Source organism: Oncorhynchus tshawytscha, linkage group LG12 (assembly GCF_018296145.1).
Source record: "Oncorhynchus tshawytscha isolate Ot180627B linkage group LG12, Otsh_v2.0, whole genome shotgun sequence".
Lineage (NCBI taxonomy): Eukaryota > Metazoa > Chordata > Actinopteri > Salmoniformes > Salmonidae > Oncorhynchus > Oncorhynchus tshawytscha.
In genome coordinates this window covers 49,463,963-49,491,629 of record NC_056440.1, presented here as the reverse complement: position 1 = coordinate 49,491,629, position 27,667 = coordinate 49,463,963, and the positions used below count along the sequence as shown (strand labels likewise).

Here is a 27,667-nt window from a genome sequence, read left to right as displayed (position 1 = left end):
ATACATAGGTGTCACTGTTAGCCCAGCAGAGGTAGAGGAGGTAGACCCTGTGGAAGAAAACATCCGCAGACAGATGGATGAGGAGAAGAAGAGGTAAGTAGGCTGCAGTATGTGTATCTCAGAAACACAGACAAATGGGTTGATGTGCTTGTATGTGCCATTACACACATTATACAGTGCCTTCAGAAAGTATTCACACCCCTTGACTTTTCCCACATTTTGTTGTTATAAAGGGGAATTAAAATTGATTTAATTGTCATTATTTTGTCAACGATCTACACAAAATACTCTAATGTCAAAGTGGAAGAAAAAATCTAAAATGTGTTAAAACATATGAAAATAAAACAATATATCTTGATTACATGAGTATTGAACCCCCTGAGTCAACACATGTTAGAATCACCTTTGGCAGCGATTTCATACCTGAATCTTGCAATATTTTCCCATTATTCTTTTCAAAATTCTTCAAGCTCTGTCAAATTGGTTGTTGATCATTGTTAGACAGCCATTTTCAGGTCTAGCCATTTAAAGCAGATTTAAGTCAAAACTGTAACTCGGCCACTCAGGAACATTCACTGTCTTCTTGGTAAGCAACTCCAGTGTAGATTTTTTAGCCTTGTGTTTTGGGTTATTGTCCTGCTGAAAGGTGAATTTATTATATTTATTTTTTATTCTGAAAATTCTCCAGTCCTTAACGATTACAGCCAAACCCATAACATGATGCAGCCACCACTGTGCTTTAAAATATTGAGAGTGGTACTCAGTGATGTGTTGTATTGGATTTGCCCCAAACATAACACTTTGTATTCAAGATAAAAAGTTTTTGCAGTATTACTTTAGTGCCTTGTTGCAAACAGGATGCATGTTTTGGAATATTTCTATTCCTTTTCAGTCTGTCAATTAGGTTAGTATTGTGGAGTAACTACAATGTTGTTGATCCATCCTCAGTATTCTCCTATCACAACCATTAAACTCTGTAACTGTTTTAAAGTCACCATTGATTGGTCTCTTGGTGAAATCCCTGAGCGGTGTCCTTCCTCTCAGGCAACTGAGTTGTATCTTTCTAGTGACTGGGTGTATTGATACTCCATCCAAAGTGTAATTAATAACTTCACCATGCTCAAAGAGATATTCAATGTGTGCTTTTTTTTACCCATCCACCAATAGGTGCCCTTCTTTGCGAGGCATTGGAGAACCTCCCTGGCCTTTATGGTTGAATCTGTCTTCGAAATTCACTGCTTGACTGAGGGACCTTACAGATAATTATATTTGTGGGGTACAGAGATGAGGTAGCCATTAAAAACTCTGTTTAAACACTGTTATTGAATACAGAGTGAGTGACTTGTTAAGCAAATGTTTATTCCCAAACGTATTTACTTATTGACATTTCAGCTTTCATTTTTTCATTTAGAAATTAATTTGTAAAAAAAAATGTTTTAAAGTAATTCCACTTTGACATTATGGGATATTGTGTTTAGGCCAGTGACAAAAATGTTTAATGTAATAATTTTTAAATTCAAGGTGTGTGAATACTTTCTGAGGGCATTATATGTGCATTGGGTGCATCTGTTGTGAGGTCCATTGTAATTGCCAGTATTTCATAATTCCTCATAAAGTATAGAGCCTAACACATACATGTATCAAAGGTTATGAACCAAGGTATGTACTGGAGTGTTGGAGCGTCTGAGTTTGTAGGCCTCCACTTTACTTGACTTTGATTCTCAGATCTAGAACCCCATGAAAAGTAATGTTTCACTTAATATGCTTTATAACAGTCAATCTGTCCACATAGATACAGAAGTATGGATTACTAGAAGTACAGTCATTGCATTCAATACCCTTGGTTTCCTGTCTCTTGTCAGTTACAAGAGCACCTTTGGCCATCTGAAAACACTGAAGATGGAGATTGAGCACCTGCAGCTGCTGCTGGAGCGGTCAAAGGTGAAGCTCCAGAGAGACTTCCAGGATTGGTGGAGCCAGGAGGCCGCCAGGCTACAGGTGACCTCACTACCTCTCTTTGTCAGACGTCGTGGGATGCCACTACATAAAGCTGTCGTAAGCGTAATGCTTGTCATAGCATTTCAAGGCAGTTTATGGCAGTTTCTCACACTTTTAGGAGTGATGTGTGTGTGTGTCTCTTCGTGTCTATGTCTCTGTGTGCGTGCGTACGTGTGTGCGTGATCACTCCAATTGAGTATGCTGACGTGTACCTATAGTATTGTCTTGGAAAGATTCAGTCAATAATATTTCTCAAATACCAGAGCCAGGGAGTTCAATTAGACTTTAATACATAGTAATATAAGCCGAGCTGGTTCATGAAGCAAGTCCTTTCCAGTCTTGGCACATACTTCTTACATACTTCTTATACATTTTTCCTCCTTACGTCGCACCCATAGTAACTCCCCTTAATGTTATGGCCTAATATGTGCTGTTGCTATGGTTACTCTTGGGTCATTCCAGAACATGGGTGTCCCTTTCAGATGAGTTGCTATGGTCCTACATGCATGAACCTGTCTGTATTTTTGAACTATTGGTGTGGCTCTACAGTTTCCATGCCCTAATATGAAACCAAACTAAACTTAGTGCAAGGCAATAAGATAAGGGTAAGATTATATAAGCTCATCCCCTCTGGCATTTAGCCACCATTATCTTATTGCCTTGCACTAAGTTTAGTTTGGTTTCATATTAGGGCATGGAAACTGTAGAGCCACACCAATAGTTAAAAAATACAGACGGGTTCTTGCATGTAGGACCATAGCAACAGTCCTTGGCACTTTACAGAAATAACCAGACATGTAATCCTGCTAACTCCTCTGAAAGGGACACCCATGTTCTGGAATGACCCAAGAGGTGTAACCATAGCAACAACACATAACACCAGTTACAGGAATAACCAGTCGTGTCCACACCCCAGACAGGTGCATGTCTAATGGTGTCTAATGACCCAGAGCACATATAGAGGGCACCCATCTTTCTAGCTCTCCTGCAATTAATAATTCACACATGGTCTGGAAAATTCTCTCTTGTATCTGTTTACCTACAGTGGTTCCTCCTTTAAAAGTTGCATCATTCTGCAGCACCCCTTGCGGGATGTCGCAGAATTCTATGGCCATTGTTACCGTTAATGTTAATCAGTGCTAGTTTGACCACCAGAGGGCATCTTTGAGAAGCATTTGATAGCCTTCAATAGTGGCTGTACTAGAGAATATAAAATCTTTTTTGTAAGAACATAGTGTATGGGATTGATTTTAAGAAATGTTGTTTAATTAATTTGATTAATATTATGGTGTTTCTATTCCAAGAAATACTAAAATGAAACCCTCATGGTTTCCGTTAGGATGGAATGGAAAATAATGGACTGTACAACGTGACGGTTGGGTGTAGGCCACAGTACTAAGAGCATAACATTTCCACACCCTAATTGTAGTCTAACCAATACCCAAATGGAGATTCAGTGAAAAGAAAAATCTCATTGATTTATCAAGACCAGTCCCCATGCTTGTCTCAGAGCAGCGTGAAACTGTGCTGAAATAGTTGACCCCAGTGGGTAGGCTATTGCTTCAAATCCTATTGCTTCTAACTTCAATATGCTTTTTAAGTAAATAAGACCTACACCACTTTTAACAGCACATTACTCAACACTAGTGAGACTCATTTCGCCTATGGTAGGTCTTCAGTATATCGAAAAGAAAAAAAAAATTAATGACATGACTCTCCACCAACATTTAGAGGATTGGAGGATTCAAAATGAAGGGACATTTTTCGTTATGGCAAATCTGATCTGTGAGAATATCTAAGGGGCTTTTATATAATTCTAAATTAATTAATAATAATATTAATAATAATAAAAATCACTTTGTTTAAAAAATTACTATATTTTGGGGATTGTTTAGTTTTCATTTAACCAAGAGTGAGCGAGAAAATAGCCATTCTTGAACATGGGGTGAGACATTCTCAATCATTTGTAAATAAAGCCAGTTTTTTATTTAGAATTATTTCTGTTTTTAGAGGGAGAGAAACCAAAAGCTGCCTCATAGGTCTCCCGGTGGCGGCGGGCACGGGTATCAAACCAGCATCTGTAGCAACGCAGTTTGCACTGAGATGCAATGATTATTTACAGGCTCTAACCTTTAATGCAAAAAAATATATTTGGTGAACAATAGGTAAGTAAAGAAATAAAAACAACAGTAAAAAGACAGTTACAAACAGTAGTGAGGCTATGTACAGTAGCGAGGCTATAAAAGTAGCGAGGCTACATACAGACACAGGTTAGTCAGGCCAATTGAGGTAGTATGTACATGTAGATATGGTTAAAGTGACCATGCATATATGATGAACAGAGAGTAGCAGTAGAGTAATAAGGGGTTGGCAGGTGGCGGGACACAAAGCAGATAGCCCGGTTAGCCAATGTGCAGGTGCACTGGTTGGTCGGGCCAATTGAGGTAGTATGTACATATGTACATGAATGTGTAGTTAAAGTGACTGTACATATATGATAATCAGAGAGTAGCAGCAGCGTAAAGAGGGGTTGGGTGGGGGCACACAATGTAAATAGTCCAAGTAGCCATTTGATGACCTGTTCAGGAGTCTTATGGCTTGGGGGTAAAAACTGTTGAGAAGCCTTTTTGTCCTAGACTTGGCACTCCGGTACCGAATGCCATGCAGTAGTAGAGAGAACAGTCTATGACTGGGGTGGCTGGGGTCTTTGACAATTCTTAGGGCCTTCCTCTGACACCGCCTGGTGTAGAGGTCCTGGATGGTAGACAGCTTAGCCCCAGTGATGTACTGGGCCGTACGCACTACCCTCTGTAGTGCCTTGCGTTTGGAAGCCGAGCAATTGCCGTACCAGGCAGTGATGCAACCAGTCAGGTTGCATGCTCTCAATGTTGCAGCTGTAGATCCTTTTGAGGATCTCAGGACCCATGCCAAATCTTTTCAGTCTCCTGAGGGGGAATATGCTTTGTCGTGCCCTCTTCACGACTGTCTTGGTGTGTTTGGACCATCCTAGTTTGTTGGTGATATGGACACCAAGGAACTTGAAGCTCTCAACCTGCTCCACTACAGCCCCGTCGATGAGAATGGGGGCGTACTCTGTCCTCCTTTTCCTGTAGTCCACAATCATCACCTTTGTCTTGGTTACGTTTAGGGATAGGTTGTTATTCAGGCACCACCCGGCCAGGTCTCTGACCTCCTCCCTATAGGCTGTCTCGTCATTGTCGGTGATCAGGCCTACCACTGTTGTGTCGTCTGCAAACTTAATGATGGCATTGGAGTCATGCCTGGCAATGCAGTCGTAGGTGATCAGGAAGTACAGGAGGGGACTGAGCACGCACCCCTGGGGGGCTCCAGTGTTGAGGATCAGCGTGGCAGATGTGTTGCTACCTACCCTTACCACCTGGAGGCGGGCCGTCAGGAAGTCCAGGATCCAGTTGCAGAGGGAGATGTTTAGTCCCAGGATGCTTAGCTTAATGATGAGCTTTGAGGGCACTATGGTGTTGAACGCTGATCTGTAGTCAATGAATAGCATTTTTACATAAGTGTTCCTTTTGTCCAGGTGGGAAAGGGCAGTGTGGAGTGCATTAGAGATTGCATCATCTGTCCTGCTAATAGCCCATCCTAGAAATGTTGTTTGCAGAATTCACAACCTGCTACGCTTATGAAAAAAAGTTAATAATAATAATAATGTTTCACTCTTCCACATGTTAAAGGTTCCAATTGATAAAGTTTTTTTAATCAATTTGTATATTTGAGTTGAACCACAATATTTGTTGTATTATTTGGTCTGTCTTTTCTGGTGGATTAAACTGAAATTGCAACCAATCACGGCCGTTTGTGATACAGCCAACCTAACTAAGAAATACATTTGATGATAGAATTCTCCCCCTACCCTCCTTCGAGGCAAGTCTATTGTCCTGCTAATAGCCCTGCTAATAGCCATAATGGCGCTGTACAACGTGACCCTGTGTGTTTGAGAGTATTTTCCAGTAAGCAGCAATTTGTTTACCTTCATTAGCCTACTTTGTTCCAATATTTCTGTCATTCAGTGATATTTATTCCCATAATAATTCGTTATGGATCCATAATTAAATATCTGCATTTTGAAAGAGTATTTTTATCATTATTTTAACCACTGCTCTAGAGTTTTCCATGTATGGCAGACCAATCCAAACTCCTCTCTGAATGTCCATCCGACTTCGGCGGAAGTCGGCTCCTCTCCTTGTTTGGGCGGCGTTCGGCAGTCGACGTCACCGGCATTCTAGCCATCGCCGCTCCATTTTCTCATTGTTCCATTTAGTTTGGCTTGTTCCCTGCACACCTGGTTTACATTCCCTAATCACACTGCATGTATTTATTCCTCTGTTCCCCCCATGTCTTTGTGTGAAATTGTTTTGTTACGTGCTTAGTGTGATGCGCCAGACTGTTTTTTCCCCCAGGTATCATATTTTGACCCGTTGTATGTATTTGTCATACATTTGTATATTTGTGAGTGTTTTCGCACTTATTGACTTTTACCTGTGGCTGGAGGATTTTGGAAGCAGTTGCGTCTGTCTTTTGTGCTTTTGCCAAATAAAAGTGCGCCTGATCACAACTCACTGATCTCCTGCACCTGACTTCGTACCAGTAGCGCACAACCTTGACATGCTGCCTTTTTAGGCTCATAATTTAACAATTTTATTCTTATTTACAGATGGTGTAAAAGTTTGTTATTAAGGCACATGAAAGTTTACATGTTCGAGAAGGCATTTCTGCCCCCCAAAAAAACTATTTTGATTAAAAGAAAAGTCAACGTTCAAGCGGCTCTCTCGTGATGTAGTGGCCCACGATATTTGCCTAGTTTCCTGAATTCGCTCTTATAAGTAACAACATTTGATAATGTGTTTTTTACATTGGATAAAAGTAGAGACTCAGAACTAGAACATGGTATATCATACACTGTAATTGAGGAACAATGGGAATGTAATTCTGCTTTGAAAGTTGTGTCGTTATCATATCTTGTGGAAGGATGAAATAGTATGAATAAATTAATCAAAATAACGTTTTGTTATGAGAATATGTAAATCATTATTTGAATATGTTGGTAACCCGTTGTATAAAAGTGATAATGCCCTAACACCATGGCAATATATACTCCAAACACTGGCTTCTTGGGCATTCTCACTTAAATGCACAACAATACACACATCTAAATGTAAAAGAATGTAATTAAGATATATAGAAATATTTGGACGAGCAGTTATGGCAATTTACGTCAGCTGTTATGACATATTATGACATTGTTATGACCGTGTCAGTTTACATGTTCCAGAAGGTCTTTCTGACCAGAAACGCATTTTGATTTGATAAAAACAACAACTACGCCTAGCTTCTTGAAATGGGTGACATTTTTGATTGAACAGTGTGCGGGTCTCCATCTCTCCTATGATTCTTATTCTGAAACCTACACACTTGTAACAGACTGCCTCCTGAGTGGCGCACGGTCTACGGCACTGCATCTCAGTGCAAGAAGTGTCACTACAGTTCCTGGTTCGAATCCAGACTGTATCACATCCGGCTATGAGTTGGAGTCCCATAGGGCGGCGCACAATTGGCCCAGTGTTGTTTGGGTTTGGCCGTGGTAGGCTGTCATTGTAAATAAGAATTTGTTCTTAACTGATTTGCATAGTTAAATAAAGGTTATACTAAAAAACATACAGACACATTTGATGGTAATGACCTTGAAAGAGTGCAGACGGCCACCCATCATTTCTATAGGTTGTGATAGAATACATGAGGACACAGGTGTGTGTGTGTGTGTGTGTGTGTGTGTGTGTGTGTGTGTGTGTGTGTGTGTGTGTGTGTGTGTGTGTGTGTGTGTGTGTGTGTGTGTAGGTTTACCTGTCTCACTCACATCATCCCTTCTCACCAGGTCCCAGAGTCAGAGGGCATGGCTAGGGGTCAAAGTTCAATACTAACCAATCAGAGCTCCGAGTCGTCCTCTCCTAGCCATCCAATGACCAGGTGAGTCCACTCTGTATTCATTATATGAATAACTGACCTGGGATGTATTCAGTGAAGTGAAACACAAACTGAGCTATATTTTATGTTAAAAAAATTGGGAAATTATTTTATACTAATTATACAATTGCTCAGAGAAAGAGATGTTGCTGTAGCCAGCAGCATACCACCCTGCATACCACTGCTGGTTTGCTTCTGAAGCTAAGCAGGGTTGGTCCTGGTCAATTCCTGGATGTGAGACCAGATGCTGCTGGAAGTGGTGTTGGAAGGCCAGTAGGAGGCACTCTTTCCTCTGGTCTAAATAAAAATAATATCCCAATGCCCCAGGGACACTGTCAGGTGCCGTCTTTCGGGATGGGACGTTAAACGGGTGTCCTGACTCTCTGAGGTCATTTAAGATCTCATGGCACTTATCGTAAGAGTAGGGATATTAAACCCGGTGTCCTGGCTAAATTCCCGATCTGGCCCTCAAACCATCACGGTCACCTAATAATCCCCAGTTTACAATTGGCTCATTCATCCTCTTCCCTGTAACTATTCCCCAGGTTGTTGCTGCAAATGAGAAAGTGTTCTCAGTCAACTTACCTGGTAAAATAACAGATAAATAAAATGTTGCTAAACGAGTAATCACATTTTTTTTCTCAAAGGTACGTTATCTGATGGGACCAGCTACAATTTTGTGCGTGAGAACCCATTAAACTTAATGCTTGCTTATGTTCGCAAGTATGGCCCCCATGTTTATATTGGAGAAAGCAATGCATTTAAGGAGCGACGCATTTAAGTTGATAATGGTGTGGTTGGTTGTGAGAAAACTTGTCCAATAAATACATGGACTATATTTTTTGTTACAGGTTAATTTTTTTCTCCATTTTCACTTTTCGATTTCAAGGTTGATTCTGTTTAAGTGTGGATGTGCACTGATTGCAATCATCCTCGTTGGTCAAGATGTCTTGCAGCTGTTGCCACGTTGATCAGTCGTTAGCTAGTATTTAAGAGCTGCAGAGCCAAAGCTCCACTTGGCAGGTGTTTAAGTCTTCCTCTTTAAGTTTGGGAAAACAAAACCTCTTCTCTTGTGTTCTCCCCTTACTTTTAACTCCATATTATAAGTTGATGTGGGTTTTTGTTTTGGTTAGCCTTTTCTAGGGCAAATTTAGTGGACACTCATGCTGGGTGCCTTTTAGGATCCAGTTGCTTGTTGCTAGTCAACTTTCAGTGGCCACCCCCATGCCCCCATGTCTTTGAGAACCCCTCCTAAAACACCACCCTTTTCACTTTGGCGCATTTGTTAGTTCCCTTTTTTTTGTGAGCGACAACGTAAAACATTTGTCTTAGTGGAAACGTAACGGGGGTCCTGGAAACAGACTGTATCTCAAAAGTTTAAAGTGGCATCCTTTCCTTGTCTCCTTTCTTTCATTTGCACTGATCAGAAAGTAAAGGATAGTTCATCCAAAATTTGTTTCGGTCAAATTCTTCTTACCTTGTTGTCTGTAGGCCAGTCGTGACAGAATCCACAATAATCGGTTACATTTTCACAGCTAGTTCACGCTCAACATTCCCACTGCATAAAAACAGCACGTGTAGAAACCATAAAATTAAGGAATATTTTACTTTCTCATGGTTTTCTCACTGAGGTTTTCCCTGCTGGTACAAAATAGCTGCTCAAACTAAACGTCTTATTCTTAAAGGGGAATTTCACCCAGGGCATTTTTTTATTTTTTATTTTTTATTTCACCTTTATTTAACCAGGTAGGCAAGTTGAGAACAAGTTTTCATTTACAATTGCGACCTGGCCAAGATAAAGCAAAGCAGTTCGACACATACAACGACACAGAGTTACACATGGAGTAAAACAAACATACAGTCAATAATACAGTATAAACAAGTCTATATATGATGTGAGCAAATGAGGTGAGATAAGGGAGGTAAAGGCAAAAAAGGCCATGGTGGCAAAGTAAATACAATATAGCAAGTAAAACACTGGAATGGTAGATTTGCAATGGAAGAATGTGCAAAGTAGAAATAAAAATAATGGGGTGCAAAGGAGCAAAATAAATAAATGAATTAAATACAGTAGGGAAAGAGGTAGTTGTTTGGGCTAAATTATAGGTGGGCTATGTACAGGTGCAGTAATCTGTGAGCTGCTCTGACAGTTGGTGCTTAAAGCTAGTGAGGGAGATAAGTGTTTCCAGTTTCAGAGATTTTTGTAGTTCGTTCCAGTCATTGGCAGCAGAGAACTGGAAGGAGAGGTGGCCAAAGAAAGAATTGGTTTTGGGGGTGACTAAAGAGATATACCTGCTGGAGCGTGTGCTACAGGTGGGAGATGCTATGGTGACCAGCGAGCTGAGATAAGGGGGGACTTTACCTAGCAGGGTCTTGTAGATGACATGGAGCCAGTGGGTTTGGCGACGAGTATGAAGCGAGGGCCAGCCAACGAGAGCGTACAGGCCGCAATGGTGGGTAGTATATGGGGCTTTGGTGACAAAACGGATTGCACTGTGATAGACTGCATCCAATTTGTTGAGTAGGGTATTGGAGGCTATTTTGTAAATGACATCGCCAAAGTCGAGGATTGGTAGGATGGTCAGTTTTACAAGGGTATGTTTGGCAGCATGAGTGAAGGATGCTTTGTTGCGAAATAGGAAGCCTAAATATTTAACTTTGGATTGGAGATGTTTGATATGGGTCTGGAAGGAGAGTTTACAGTCTAACCAGACACCTAAGTATTTGTAGTTGTCCTCGTATTCTAAGTCAGAGCCGTCCAGAGTAGTGATGTTGGACAGGCGGGTAGGTGCAGGTAGCGATCGGTTGAAGAGCATGCATTTAGTTTTACTTGTATTTAAGAGCAATTGGAGGCCACGGAAGGAGAGTTGTATGGCATTGAAGCTTGCCTGGAGGGTTGTTAACACAGTGTCCAAAGAAGGGCCAGAAGTATACAGAATGGTGTCATCTGCGTAGAGGTGGATCAGAGACTCACCAGCAGCAAGAGCGACCTCATTGATGTATACAGAGAAGAGAGTCTGTCCAAGAATTGAACCCTGTGGCACCCCCATAGAGACTGCCAGAGGTCCGGACAACAGACCCTCCGATTTGACACACTGAACTCTATCAGAGAAGTAGTTGGTGAACCAGGCGAGGCAATCATTTGAGAAACCAAGGCTGTTGAGTCTGCCGATGAGGATGTGGTGATTGACAGAGTCGAAAGCCTTGGCCAGATAAATGAATACGGCTGCACAGTAATGTTTCTTATCGATGGCGGTTAAGATATCGTTTAGGACCTTGAGCATGGCTGAGGTGCACCCATGACCAGCTCTGAAACCAGATTGTATAGCAGAGAAGGTATGGTGAGATTCGAAATGGTCGGTAATCTGTTTGTTGACTTGGCTTTCGAAGACCTTAGAAAGGTATGGTAGGATAGATATAGGTCTGTAGCAGTTTGGGTCAAGAGTGTCCCCCCCTTTGAAGAGGGGGATGACTGCAGCTGCTTTCCAATCTTTGGGAATCTCAGACGACACGGAAGAGAGGTTGAACAGGCTAGTAATAGGGGTGGCAACAATTTCGGCAGATAATTTTAGAAAGAAAGGGTCCAGATTGTCTAGCCTGGCTGATTTGTAGGGGTCCAGATTTTTGCAGCTCTTTCAGAACATCAGCTGAACGGATTTGGGAGAAGGAGAAATGGGGAAGGCTTGGGCGAGTTGCTGTGGGGGGTGCAGTGCTGTTGACCGGGGTAGCCAGGTGGAAAGCATGGCCAGCCGTAGAAAAATGCTTATTGAAATTCTCAATTATGGTGGATTTATCAGTGGTGACAGTGTTTCCTATCTTGTGGGCAGCTGGGAGGAGGTGTTCTTATTCTCAATGGACTTTACAGTGTCCCAGAACTTTTTTGAGTAAGTGTTGCAGGAAGCAAATTTCTGCTTGAAAAAGCTAGCCTTAGCTTTTCTAACTGCCTGTGTATAATGGTTTCTAGCTTCCCTGAACAGCTGCATATCACGGGGGCTGTTCGATGCTAATGCAGAACGCCATAGGATGTTTTTGTGTTGGTTAAGGGCAGTCTGGTCTGGGGAGAACCAAGGGCTATATCTGTTCCTGGTTCTAAATTTATTGAATGGGGCATGTTTATTTAAGATGGTTAGGAAGGCATTTAAAAAAAATATCCAGGCATCCTCTACTGACGGGATGAGATCAATATCCTTCCAGGATACCCCGGCCAGGTCGATTAGAAAGGCCTGCTCGCTGAAGTGTTTCAGGGAGCGTTTGACAGTGATGAGTGGAGGTCGTTTGACCGCTGACCCATTACTGATGCAGGCAATGAGGCAGTGATCGCTGAGATCTTGGTTGAAGACAGCAGAGGTGTATTTAGAGGGCAAGTTGGTTAGGATGATATCTATGAGGGTGCCCGTGTTTAAAGCTTTGGGGAGGTACCTGGTAGGTTCATTGATAATTTGTGTGAAATTGAGGGCATCAAGTTTAGATTGTAGGATGGCTGGGGTGTTAAGCATGTTCCAGTTTAGGTCGCCTAGCAGCACGAGCTCTGAAGATAGATGGGGGGCAATCAGTTCACATATGGTGTCCACATCACAGCTGGGGGCAGAGGGTGGTCTATAGCAGGCTTGCAATGGTGAGAGGCTTGTTTTTAGAGAGGTGGATTTTTAAAAGTAGAAGTTCAAATTGTTTGGGTACAGACCTGGATAGTAGGACACACCTCTGCAGGCTATCTTTGCAGTAGATTGCAACACCACCCCCTTTGGCAGTTCTATCTTGTCTGACAGAGGAGGAGTAGAATAAGGGTACGGCTAAAAGCAATAAGAATTGGTCGTCTAGAACGCATATGGCATATGGTCATTACTATATTAACAGTATTACGTTTTTGTCATAAACATCACAATTATCCAAACCACAAGCTAGAATTTTCACATGATCATTTCACTGGTAGAATCGGGAAGTTTTGACTTCCTGTTTATTCGTCTGCTCATAGTGAACCACAAAGTCCGTCATTCATAGCGAATTCAGATACCTCCCGCTAAGGTAGATATGGCTTGCCCACAAACTTGGACAATGGTATTGTGTACTTCGAATGAACAACACACAGCAATCTCAGAACTTCTTTAGGCATTTTTTATTATTATTTTTTTTACAATGTTTGTTTTTCAGTAACGTTTGTCGTCATGTCTGTGTGGGGTTCTGTACCTAGCTGTGCTAATTAAAAACAAATGTGAAAAGTAATTATCTTTCACCGTTCTACAAACCAGAGATTTACCCCAATGCTGCCAGTGGCTTGCGGCTCTCAAGAATGATACAACTTACTGTGACCAAAGATTTTCAGAGGGATTTTCAGGCTGAACTGATGGGGAATCAATTTCGACGACAGCTGAGAAGTGATGCGATACCATCTTTTTTTTCTCCTTCACAACATTACGGAAGATTCAAGATTAGAGGTAACCTAATGTTAGTTAGTCCAGCTAGGCTAGCAAGATATCTAAGTTATCTAGTGTCGCGACGTGACTATAATTAATGTGATGACTGTTATTCATCGAATAATTACTTACTATGTTTAATTGTTATTAGATTAAATTAATCATGTCACAATTAACTCATTAGGAAAAAAGTTGTTTAACGAATTACCGTCTCCTGAATTAACTCAAGAATATATAGATTTCATAAGTCACTAATGAATAATTTCCTAATATCAGTCTCATTCTGAACATCGCAGACTTCATGAACCTGCACAAACCCGAGTCTTACTAATCATTCCGTACCACACAAATTGATTTTATTATTTATTTACTAACAAACTAAATGATAACATAGTACACACACACTGTATAGGTTATTGATTAGAAACCAAATATGATGACAACAAGTTCCTAGTAGACTAACACAATATGACACTTGTTACACAAGATGGAGAGTTAAAGAGAGAGAGAAAGAGAAGCAACACTTGGATACATTTGGGAACTACACTCAAAATAACCCTATTACCTTGCCCCGAACTGCTGCTCTTTTGGGAAAGAAGTAATGTATGTATTTACGTGTTGAATGTCTTTGTCACGTCTCTCTGTTGGGCCCAGGCTTTTGTGGAAAAGGTTCAGCTTTGTGATGAGGGTTGATTGGACCTTCTCCTTCGGAGGGCCTTCCTTGTTCTCAGGTGTAAGTCTCTGATTTTCCACAAAAGGTCACAATGTCCTTCTTCTTAGTTGTCTGTTTACTTGCACTCATTCTGGAAGAGTGGTCTTCTGAGGACGGCTAATCAGCCGTGTCGATGAACCCCAGAGTGGCGATGAGAGCAGTGTAGGTGACGATGATTTGAAGAGAATAACCGGATGGTCATACTTAAATTCACTTTCTAAGATACAGTACTTAGAACGCCTACTCAACTGTAATGTTGATTGTTAGAGGTTCCTTTTGTCTTCTTCAACCTCGTGCTGATTCTCAGGATTGGGACTCATGTGGACCTAGCTGCAACTTGTAGTCCGTCTAGTCTGATATGTTCATTCTTAACTCAATCCTTTATAGCCCTGGGTAAAAAGGGGGCATTTACCATTTACGTCATGCTGACACACTCTCTGGGCTACCTGGGGCGTGGCTAGTTACGAGGCAAGGTATCATAATTTACTATGATCTTGTTAGAGAACTAACATCACAATCTTATCATCACAAAAACATTATCTTTATCCTTTATATTTTCTACACAACTTAAAGGATGTAAACCAGATGTACACAGTGTAAAATCTCTTCAAGTTACAATGTTTTTGTTATAATGTCTTTATACCAATTTATTGATATTAATTTTCCATATTCCGTCTCTCATCATTCCCAACATTTGGATGTTGAAATATATTGTCCCAGTGTTCATTGTTTGACGTTAAAGTTTTTGGCAGCAAACTCTTCTGTAACAAAGAGACATTCCATTCGCCCAAAGTAGAAACCAAAAGGAATCGGCTGCTGCCTACAATTTATGATCGAAGTGAGGTGTCATTAAACCCACTGTAACCTGATCCTTGGATCCTCACAGGAGAGTCTTGACACTAATGTTACAGTCCTGCCATCAGCTAAATCATATACAGTGCATTCGGAAAGTATTCAGACCCCTTGAACAGTTCTCTGCAGTTGTGCGTCTTTACCCCTGAGACACACTCGGACTCACTGAACTACACTGTTCATAAAAAACAATGATGTATGTTACTTTTACCATATAACATTCTTGTTGAATACCCAGTTCTCTTGAGTTAGCATTCAATAGTGTACACTCCCCTGTATATTAGATTTTGAGAAATAAATATTATTTGGATATCTGGATGTCTAGCATCTGTTTGATGCTACAGAGCCCTGTACAGCTGATATAAATATCTTCTGTGAATCCATAAAGCCAGACAAATTTAGAATATTGATTGAAAATATCCATATTTCTTTTTTGGTGGTTCTACATCAGGGCTCTCCAACCCAGTTCCTAGAGAGCTACCATCCTGTAGCTTCTCACTCCAATCAAGCACACCTGATTCTAATAATTAGCTGGTTGTTACACCAAATAATGTGATTTACCCAAAGATTTTTGCCAACATCGTGTGTATTTCAAGTCTTCTCTCATTAATTGAGACAGCTGGGTGTCCACACCAAAGTGCTGCATGTCATGATGACAGAGTCCTGTCTCGATCAATGAGAGAAGACTTAAAATAGACACGTACACATTATTGGATTACTTCATGGAGCAAAAAAAGTATTTATTTTAATAATGGAGCATTTACTTAATTCAATCTGACTCCCTGCAACTGGATACAGACATTTTATGAGACTCCTTTTTCCCCGAATTGAGGACAAAGACGGCATCACTAAGATTGGTATCAAATTCTCTGTGCTACACCAAACAGTACCCATCCTGTAACTCCTAGTAATGGATACCAAAAATCTTTGTTTAAATCACATTATGTGGTGTAACAATCTGTAGCTAAGAGAACTTGTGTTCATTATGAAATTGCCATTCACAAAGAAACATGCGTTAAGAAAATACAGTATGAGCAGTGTAGTAAAGTTCAGGGAATACTTGTAAAGCTGTGGGAGGAGTGTTTTCATGATCAAACAGCCATTCAGCTCCTCGTGAGTTATTTGCTTGAAATCCCGCATAATCTTATACAATGACACGCAGGCAAAGGAATTATGTTTCTGTATCCAGAATAAGCCCAGAAACCATGGTATTGTCTGTATGACAAAAACATGTAATAAATTAAACTCTATTGTAGTTTGAATGACAGTTGAACAGCCTAATAGAAAGAAATATGGCATAACCCTCAACCTTTACACAGGGACCAGACAGTACAAATGTACCTAGGTAGGTAAACTCAGGAAAAAAGATACGCCCTCTCACTGTGTTTATTTTCAGCAAACTTAACATGTGTAAATATTTGTAAGAACATAACAAGATTCAACAACTGAGACATAAACTGAACAAGTTCCACAGACATGTTACTTACAGAAATTGAATAATGTGTCCCTGAACAAAGGGGGGGTTCAAATCAAAAGTGACTGTCAGTATCTGGTGTGGCCTCCAGCTGCATTAAGTACTTCAGTGCATCTCCTCCTCGTGGACTGCACCAGATTTGCCAGTTCTTGCTGTGAGATGTTACCCCACTCTTCCACCAAGGCACCTGCAAGTTCTCAGACATTTCTGCAGGGAATGGCCCTAGCCCTCACCCTCCGATCCAACAGGTCCCAGAAGTGCTCAATGGGACTGAGATCCGTGCTCTTCACTGGCCATGGCAGAAAACTGACATTCCTGTCTTGCAGGAAATCACGTGCAGAACGAGCAGTATGGCTGGTGGCATTGTCATGCTGGAAGGTCATGTCAGGATGTGCCTGCAGGAAGGGTATCACATGAGGGAGGAGGATGTCTTCCCTGTAACGCACAGCATTGAGATTGCCTGCAATGACAACAAGCTCAGTCCGATGATGCTGTGACACACTGCCCCAGACCGTAATGGATCCTACACCTCCAAATCGATCCCGCTCCAGAGTACAAGCCTCGGTGTAACGCTCATTCCTTCAACAATAAACGCAAATCTGACCATCACCGCTGGTGAGACAAAACCGCGACTCGTCACTGAGGAGCACTTTTTGCCAGTCCTGTTTGGTCCAGCAACGGTGGGTTTGTGCCCATAGGCGATGTTGTTGCCGGTGATGTCTGGTGAGGACCTGCCTTACAACAGGCCTACAAGCTCTCAGTCCAGCCTCTCTCAGCCTATTGCGGACAGTCTGAGCACTGATGGAGGGATTGTGCATTCCTGGTGTATCTCGGGCAGTTGTTGTTGCCATCCAGGTCCCTGTCCCACAGGTGTGATGTTCGGATGTACCGATCCTGTTGTTACACATGGTCTGCTACTGCGAGGATGATCAGCTGTCCGTCCTGTCTCCCTGTAGGGTTGTCTTAGGCGTCTCGCAGTACAGACATTGCAACTTATTGGCCACATCTGCAGTTCTCATGCCTCCTTGCAGCATGCAGCATTTCAATGTTTTTCAGAGTCAGTAGAAAGGCCTCTTTTAGTGTCCTAAGTTTTTATAACTGTGACCTTAACTTCTTGTTGACAGGGGGCAGTATATTCACGTCCGGATTAAATGCATGCCCAAATTCAACTGCCTGCTACTCATCCCCAGAAGATAAGACATGCATATTATTAGTAGATTTGGATAGAAAACACTCTGAAGTTTCTAAAACTGTTTGAATCATGTCTGTGAATATAACAGAACTTATTTAGCAGGCGAAACCCCGAGGACAAACCATTCAGATTTTTTTTTTTTTGAGGTCACTCTCTTTTCAATGGTTTTTCATTGGGAATCCAGATTTCTAAGGGACCTTCTTGCAGTTCCTATCGCTTCTACTGGTTGTCAACAGTCTTTAGAAATTAGTTGAGGTTTTTCCTTTGTGTAATGAAGAGCCATCTTGAACGAGGGTCACTTGAAGTGTACTGTTAGATAGAGGTGCGTGACCAGAAAGCTAGCTACAGTTTGTTTTCCTCCTGTATTGAAGACAGATCATCCCGTCTTCAATTTTATTGACTATTCATGTAAAAAAATACCTAAGGTTGTTTATTTTGGCACATTTGATCCATTTTATATATCGATGGAATTAATCGAACAAAAGGACCATTTGTGATGATTATGGGACATATTGGAGTGCCAACGGTAGCGTCCCACCTGGCCAACATCCGGTGAAATTGCAGAGCGCGAAATTCAAACTATAGTATTATAAATAAATAAATATAAATATTTAACTTTCATAAAATCACAAGTGTAATCAAAATAAAGCTTAACTTCTTAATCCAGCCGCTGTGTCAGATTTCAAAAAGGCTTTACGGGGAAAGCAAACCATGCGATTATCTAAGGACAGGGGGGAATGGTTTTTTGGGGGGGAATGGTTTGTCCTCTGGGTTTCGCCTGCCATATCAGTTTTATTATACTCACAGACATAATTTGAACAGTTTTAGAATCTTTAGTGTTATCTACCAATTATATGCATATCCTAGCTTCTGGGCCTGAGTAACAGGCAGTTTACTTTGGGCACGCTTTTCATCTGGACGTCAAAATACTGCCCCCTACCCAAGAGAGGTTAATTGCCTACCGTCTGTAAGCTGTTTGTGTTTTAATGACCGTTTCACAGGTGTATTTTCATTAATTGTTTATGGTTCATTGAACAAGCATGGGAAACAGTGTTTAAACCCTTTACAATGAAGACCTGTGAAGTTATTTGGATTTTTACAAATAATCTTTGAAAGATAGGGTCCTGAAAAAGGGATGTTTCTTTTTTTGTTGAGTTTAGGTTGGCAGACAGTGTCTACATACAGCCATTTCTATCAGGCATGCTTAGGCAAATATTTTTATACTAAAGGCAGCTTCAGTTTTTGAGATTTATTGTATTATTGTTTCTCCTCACTGTTTGCTAGTACACTTAGCCAGCTAGCTTGCTGGATATACAATACTTGTTATTTACATCTTGGAATCCTATCTTGCGTCATGCCTATAATTTTGTGATTTAAATGCATCCACGGTCATAATCATAACCAATGTCGACCCTTGTCAATTATGTTACATAGTTAGCTAGTAAAACAATTTAGTTGCTGATGTTACACATGTTTGCTAACAAGTTACAAACACAAGGTGTGACACATAAGTTAGCAGGCGCCAAGCTAACAAGCCAACTCCAATCATGTGCTAACGTTTGCTGGTTAACCTAGCTTTACTTGGCTGGTTGCAATGTTGTAGCTTGCTGTTTAACATCTACAACTAAAAGGAGAAGACATTTTACAACTGAGATACAAAAGATCTCTAATTGTAAAACCTCTTCTATTTTTAGTCATAGATATGGCTACCTGTAGTTGTTTAGCTAACGTAGCTACCTAGCTAGCTACCTAGTTAAGTTAGCAAACAGAAACATTTGTTTTCCCCCCAATGTTAGACAGTAGTATGTTTGCAGGCAATACTCAACATGAGTTTCAATAGATAAACTAAAGTTAATTGGTGACTTGCAGAAAAAATTACGTCGGCTGTAGCTGAGCTTCTAACAGCTTAATCCAACACTTTGTTTCGAATCCTCATCGCTATATTCCAGTTGAAACATGTAAGGTTGAATGTCACCATGTAGCTCATAGAACATACCAAAATGTTCCATGTTCAAATTTGTGTTGCTGAGAGGAATCACTTGAAACCATTGCCTCTGGTCAGTTCATTCAGTTTTGCCCAAGGATTGTGTTGTTTTCAAATATGGCTGCCTTGGGGAAGGATGGAGGCCAGAACAGGAAGTACCGCCCAACACACGTTGTTGTCTTTCAGAGACTGGAAAAAATGCTTATGTATTTAGCAATGAATCCGGCGATAGGAACATCGCTGAAAGACGCACAATGCCTCTATCGAACAAGGACAACCATATCTATGCGCACAAAAGTGTAGAGTGCGATCACTATATAATATGAAGGCTTCACGAAATGCCACCTCCCTCCCCATCAATACACCAGAAGCTGTCATAAGCTGTACCATTCAGCATGTGAAACCCCAGACCTGCCTTTCTCCTGGGCAATGTGTGAACCACATCTCATTGTTGTAGAAATACCTGGGACATGATGAAAACAAGCCCTGATTTCCCCAGGGTGAAATTCCCCTTTAAATCCTCTCATCAACCTTAATCATCTCTTTTGTTACTGTATAATCACTGTTTTTATCAAACTATTTCAAAGAAAAACTTCCTGCATTGATAAAGGTTAGTTCTCTGGCTCCAAGTTTGTGTCAAGCCTTTGATGACAGTTGGTCTGTAGAATTTTCACGCAATATAATTCCTCAAAATCAATGTTAGCAGGTTCCTTCCTATGTGTCTGCCTATGGGTAACACATATGGAATCCTGTAGTAACCAAAAAAGTGTTAAACAAATCAAAATATATTTTATATTTGAGATTCTTCAAGGTAGCCACCGTTTGCCTTGATGACAGCTTTGCACACTCTTGGCATTCTCTCAACCTGCTTCATGAGATAGTCACCTGGAATGCATTCCAATTAACAGGCGTGCCTTGTTAAAAGTTCAATTGTGGAATTTCTTTCCTTCCTAATGCGTTTCAGCCGATCAGTTGTGTTGTGACATGGTAAAGATGGTATTCAGAACATTGCCCTATTTGGTAAAAGACCAAGTCCATACAAAGCGAAAACAGGTTTTTAAGCATTTTTGCTAATTTATAAAATACAAAAATGCCAGGGTTGTGGGTTCTATTCCCATCGTGTATATATATTTTTTAATCCGCTCACTACTGTAAGTCTCTCTGGTTAAGAGCGTCTGCTAAATTACTCAAATGTGAGTGTAACAAAGAGATGCCTGTGTGTGTAGAGGGGTGGGATTGATAAAATTGTTTAATTTGAAGCGATTTAGTGTGTCTTACTGTGTGTGTGTGTGTGTGTGTGTGTGTGTGTGTGTGTGTGTGTGTGTGTGTGTGTGTGTGTGTGTGTGTGTGTGTGTGTGTGTGTGTGTGTGTGTGTTCCAGAGCCCTGTCCTCCACTGAGCTCTCAAAGTCCTTCTTCCCTCTGACTGGAGACCAGCAGACAGACGCAGACATCCTGGGCTTCATTAGGGCCCGACACAACCTGCTCAACAGGACAGGTACTGTAAACACTATTTAAATACATCCTTTGGATCCACAATTTACATGATATTAAAGCACTCTGCCTCTTTATACAACAACTAGTAAAGAGTGTGGTTCTTGGTTTAGGGTGAAGTTGCTCCTAGACGCTGATCTTGGGTTAGTTTTGCATTTTGCAAAGGTTAGGATTGGGAAGGGGAAGCTGATCCTAGATCTATACCTAGGGGAAACTTCAACCCAGAGCATGGTCCTTTGTAGTACTGCTGACAGCGACACAGAGCCCAGTCTAGTTCAATACTGCTCTCTCCTGGTGAGGAGATGCCACAGCAGCAAGTTGCCAGTCCTCACTCTCTGCAGCCTGGGACTGCCAGGCCTATAGGCTCACTTCTAAGCCAGGCACAAGCCAGGCACACTTTGCATTTCCTTGTGAATTAGGACTGCACCCACACTTTAAGATCAAACAAGTCACTGACAGGTTGTGGAATGAGTTATTAACTATAAAATAGTTATTTTATAATGAGTGCAGCACTAATTTAGGGTAACATTTTCTATCTGCTTAAAACATAACGGTATTACTCAAAATACTTGCAGCTTCCTTGTTAACAAGATGGCAGAGATCATTTATGTGCATCTAAAATAAATATACTTATAACACGTATATAACCAATCCATGTGACCAAACCAAACGTGAATTGCTGCATTCCAAAAATGTTCTCTATCTGTATAAAACGTTACGGTTGCTTTTCATAGTCAATCATCTTTGCAATGATATGCAAAAATGGTGTGCAATGGTGTAGAACTATGTCTCCTTCAGATAAGGATACTCAGATACTAGTGAATTCCGAAAGTATTCAGACCGCTTGACTTTTTCCACATTTTGTTATGTTACAGCCTTATTCTAAAATGGATTAAATACATGTTTTCCCCATCAATCTACACATAATACCCCATAATGACAAAGCGAAAACAGGTTTTTAGATGTTTTTGCCCCCCTAAAAACCACCAAAATATGAAATACCTTATTTACGTTTGTATTCAGACCCTTTGCTATGAGTCTCAAAATTGAGCTCGGGTGTATCCTGTTTCCATTGATCATCCTTGAGATGTTTCTTCAACTTGATTGGACTCCACCTGTGGTAAATTCCATTGATTCAACATAATTTGGAAAGTTACACACCTGTCTATATAAGGTCCCACATTTGACAGTGCATGTCAGCAAAAACCAAGCCACGAGGTCGAAGGAATTGTCCTTAGAGCTCCGAGACAGGATTGTGTCAAGGCACAGACCTGGGGAAGGGTACCGAAGTATTTCTATAGTATTGAAGGTCCCCAAGACCACAGTGGCCTCCATCATTCTTAAATGGAAGAAGTATCGAACCACCAAGGCTCTCCCTATAGCTGGCCGGCTGGCCAAACTGAGCAATCAGGGAGGTGACCAAAAACCCGATGGTCACTCTGAAAGAACTCCAGAGTTCCTCTCAAGTCTCCCAGAGCTTGAAAACTCCCCAAATACAGGTGTGTCAAGCTTGTAGCATCATACCCAAGATGACTCGAGGTTAATCGCTGCCAAAGGTGCTTCAACAAAGTACTGAGTAAATGGTCTGAATAGTTATGTAAATGTGATATTTCAGTTCTTTTTTTTATTTTTATACATTTGCAAAAATTGCTTGTCATTATGGGGTATTGTATTTTTTTTTTAAATCCATTTTATAATTAAGCTTGTAACATAACAAAATGTGGAAAAAGTCAAGGGGTCTGAATACTTTTCGAATGCCCTGTATACACTGATTGTACAAAACATTAGGAATACCTGCTCTTTCCATGACATACTATAGACTGACCAGGTGAAAGCTATGGTCCCTTATTGATGTCACTTATTAAATCAACTTCAATCAGTGTAGATGAAGGGGGGGGGAGACAGGTTAAAGAAGGATTTTTAAGCCTTGAAACAAATGATACATGGATTGTGTATGTGTGCCACTCAGAGGACATCCAGCCAACTTGACACAACTGTGGGAAGCACTGGAGTCAACATCGGCCAGCATCCCTGTGGAATGGGGATTTACTTCCACCTGACTGTGCTGCTGCTCCAGTTTCAACTGTTCTGCCTTATTATTATTCGACCATGCTGGTCATTTATGAACATTTGAACATCTTGGCCATGTTCTGTTATAATCTCCACCCGGCACAGCCAGAAGAGGACTGGCCACCCCACATAGCCTGGTTCCTCTCTAGGTTTCTTCCTAGGTTTTGGCCTTTCTAGGGAGTTTTTCCTAGCCACCGTGCTTCTACACCTGCATTGCTTGCTGTTTGGGGTTTTAGGCTGGGTTTCTGTACAGCACTTTGAGATATCAGCTGATGTACGAAGGGCTATATAAATAAATTTGATTTGATTTGATTTGATTTGAATGTTTTTGACAACTTGTAGAGTCCATGCCCGAATAAATTGAGGCTGTTCTGAGATCAAAAGGGGGTGGAACTCAATATTAGGAAGGTGTTCTAATGTTTTGTATATGCAGTTTTATAGTTATAGTTTTTACGTTAGTGTGTGGCAGTGTATGGAACAGACCATCAGTCCCTCTTGCTTTGCTTTCCTAGAATTCCCACAACCTCCGCAGCCCTCGTCTTGAAAGGTCTCGTCCCACTCATAAAACTGTCACACGCTAGTTTCTAGACAGACACGCTGGACTCCAATGTTCCCTCAAATTTTTTCCAGCACTTAGAAAATTTCAGTTCTTGTGAGCGTAAACTTGAACGTTGTGAGCATTCTGTGCAATTTCTGTCACTTTTACTGTGAACACTCAGGCTGTACACTGCTAGAGAAAAAGGTGCTATCTAGAACCTAAAACAGTTTGGTTAACCCTTTGAAGAACCCTTTTTGGTTCCAGGTAGAACCCTTTTTAGTTCCATGTGAAACTATTTTCACAGAGGGATCTACATGGAACCTAAAATAATTCTACCTGGGACCAAAAACGGTTTTCCTATGGGGACAACCGAAGAACACTTTTGGAACACTTTTTTATAAGAGTGTTCCCGCTTACAGTTTTACATAGTGGCTAATTGGTTTGGGCTTAATGGCCACATTTACTCTTAAATCTCTACCCGGTACAGCCAGAAGAGGATTGACCACCCCTCGAGCCTGGTTTCATCCTAAATCCCAATTCAACAAACATCTATTTGGTATTTGCTGTGCGTGCTGCCCAAATTGTGGGCCCTTCCAACTGTAGGTAATGCGATATAAAACAATCCATAACTTATTTTTTTTCAAGAATCTAATGGTATATATGTGAGTGTGCATCTCTGTGTGTCTACGTATGGGTCGGACTCTACACAAGCACCTATTGACTAAAGCATGTCTGTCTATAGTTTATGTCTCAGCTAGGTAAGAGATGGTGTTATTAATGGTGAAGGCTGGTGTATTACCTTGTCACAGGAGCAGAAAGGCTGCTGTTTAAACACAGACACGGGCCTAAGTGTGCTAAAGAGGTGTAATCTGTCACTCTCAACTACACGGGACAAACAAAAGAAAACCTCAACCAAGGGTTAAGGTATAATTAAATTGGTGGTACATGGGACGACTAAGGACCATCGCATGTATGTGAATTAGAGTTCAGAGCAGTCTGACCCAGTTTGATGCGTTTCTAACCGATTCCTCTGGAGAATCTTGTCGCCTGACCTGCTACCATTTCCCTTTTGTACACACTGCAAATGAGCATTAATCGCAATGGTATAAATTGTCAGCCAAGTGGGGAAAAATATAGTTCAAACTTCCCATGTCCTAAATCTCAATTGTTTGAATATGCCTCCCCTGAAATGTTATTTATTATCAGATTTTTACTTTCCCTCATCAGCTGTGACAATACTGTATTATAAACAACAAAGAGTTATACTTTATTGACAGACATGTTTTTGCTTTTCCCCTACGGTCCCATCAGCTGGTCATTCTGTGAGTGTTATATCATAATAACAAGCTTATAACATAAACTCCAGCCACCCCCTACTGCTTCAAGTCCCCAACTATGGAGGACAGAGTAATGAAAGCGCTATACAAATTACATGTATTATTATTATTAGCATCATATGTATTAAAGCCACAAGACGCAGTCTGATATTGGTACATACATTTTTGGACTTTGAAATGAATTATATACAGCCATTGAGAATTGAGCAATGTAACTTGTAAATGCCTTGTAAGCTTACTTCATGATTTAGTTTAATTGCCTCACCCCATCAGGAGATATGTGTGTTTTATGTCATTGTAAACAAACACTGTATCACTTCAAAACATCTTTACAATTATTAGTAATATTTTATTTCTCATGGATGGTCAGTCCTTGCATCCATAGATTTGTCTATGAATGTAACGATTCTCTTCTATCTCCTCCTCTGATGAAGAGGTGGAACAAGAATCGGACCAAAATGCAGCGTGATGATGATTCATGATATTTTAATGAAGGAAAAAACTATACATGAAGAAACTACAAAATAATGAAATGTGAAAACCGAAACAGCCCTATCTGGTGCAAACACAAAGACAGGAACAATCACCCACAAAACCCAGCACAAAACAGGCTACCTAAATATGGTTCCCAATCAGAGACAATGACTAACACCTGCCTCTGATTGAGAACCATATCAGGCCAAACATAGAAATAGACAAGCCAGACAAACAACATAGAATGCCCACCCAGCTCACGTCCTGACCAACACTAAAACAAGGAAAACACATACGAATGATGGTCAGAATGTGACAATGAATTTGAGTGGTTACATTTCTCCAGCCCCATTCCTTAGCTGTTTACCAAAAAGAGTGACAGGTTGCCCGCTTTGTTGTTGTTTAAATCCCAGATCGCTCCTTTATTAATACATTATAAACAGGTGGCTCATAAAGTGTTACCTGATCAGCTGGTAGACTCCAGCATGGCAATGTTAAAAAGAAAAAGTCTATTGCAACCTCTTTGCAATAAGGAATTGAGACAAAGCTCAAGAGAAGTTTCAAGTGTTTAATACCAAGGATACAGTCAGCTGAGTGCATCCATTTAGAAAGATCACAACACATTTTATACTCTTCCCTTGTAGGTGTCACCGCCCCAGCTATACATTTTATGACCCCGATGAGTTTCCCTCTTTGCCCCTGTGGAATGTCCATGGTCCTCTCTTTGTTTAGCCAAATGTCAGAATCACACCCCGTCCATCTTCTGTTCTGGGCCTGACACTGCTCTCTGATCCGAGGCCATTTCCTCTTATCTGATTAGGTCCTGGTTTCTAAATTAGCATACACACAGTTTCATGGCCTAAATTCCATTAATACTCACAGTAATCATTCACTACACAGGATACAAACAAACTACAGTTTAACTTGAAACATTACATTTTAATAGAATCCATCAGTAACAAGGCTAAAAGGAGCTAATGTCATGCCCAGGTCACGTCAAAAAGGTGACCAGGTGGGTCTAGAGGCAGGGAACTTTCCACATTAATCACTCAGGTGTGCAAACAAGGGGACACATTCTCCCCCTTTCTGTCGCTCTCTTTCTCTCTCCCCTTTCCCCTTTTCTCTCTTTTTCTTCTCTCTCTCAATCATGCAACTAACTCTGTCATAAGAAGATACAGGGTTTGTAATAGTAGAGTTGGTCTTGAACCTACAGAAAGTATAAAGTGTAAAAATTTAAGCTTTTAATCAATGTTCTAAACATTTATTTTATTAAATAAAATACTTTTACTCCCTCTCCCTCTAAACCTTTGAAACAAACGTACCCCATATTAGTCAAACATTGTGCATCTGAAACAAGGAATATGATTGGTATAACAAGATCTATTGTATGGAAAGCATTTGATATGGGGTGTCATGGGATCTAAGCCCATTTATACTTCATTGTCTTGTATGTTTTGTGTTTCAGGGCCACCTCTGCCATGACCAAAATGCTTGTCTTGTGGCTGCATCCCGAGCAGAAGTGAAGGAGTGCCACCCGGAATGTGTTCGACACACATAGGATCTATGCGATTGGTGCCTTGAACTTAACCCAGATGCTCTTACATGTCCACATGAAACCCAGGAGTCAATTATGTTAGAATGGATGTTGGTTGGATGAAAGGGAACTGGAGGAAGACTAAAATTCACACACACACACACAGACCCACTTTCTTACTCAGACATACAAACGCACACACACTCACCCACTCTCTCACTCACACAAACACTAGTGGTGTGTGGATCATCCCTGTTAGTGAGCATTTCTCCTTTGCCAAGATAATCCATCCACCTGACAGGTGTGGCATATCAAGGAGCTGAACTTCTTCAGGATCGGTGCCCCTTCCATGGGACGGTTGAGCTAACATAGCATGAGGTTGTAAGTAACAAGAAAATTTCCCAGGACATAGACATATCTGATATTGGCAGAAAGTTTAAATTCTTGTTAATCTAACTGCTCTGTCCAATTTACAGTAGCTATTACAGTGAAAGAATACCATGCTATTGTTTGAGGAGAGTGCAATTTTGAACATGAAAAGTTATTAATAAACAAATCAGGCACATTTGGGCAGTCTTGATACAACATTTTGAACATAAATG

The 27,667-nt window shown here is 40.9% G+C and overlaps 1 protein-coding gene across 2 annotated transcripts in view; it reads left to right on the top strand.

Moving 5' to 3' along the window:
* Positions 1-27,316, top strand: part of kif6 (kinesin family member 6) — a 204,758-nt gene extending 177,442 nt beyond the window's left edge. Inside the window, exons 17-21 of one of the 2 annotated variants that reach the window (XM_024439629.2) lie at positions 9-93; positions 1,863-1,998; positions 7,907-7,998; positions 21,001-21,116; positions 26,997-27,316. In XM_024439629.2, coding sequence (XP_024295397.1) covers positions 9-93; positions 1,863-1,998; positions 7,907-7,998; positions 21,001-21,116; positions 26,997-27,013 — 446 coding nt within the window. In that variant the 3' untranslated portion in view covers positions 27,014-27,316. Of the gene's footprint in view, positions 1-8; positions 94-1,862; positions 1,999-7,906; positions 7,999-21,000; positions 21,117-26,996 lie in introns of those variants that run through there. The other variant, XR_006084703.1, reaches the window with a different exon arrangement.
* Positions 27,317-27,667: the final 351 nt, after the last annotated feature.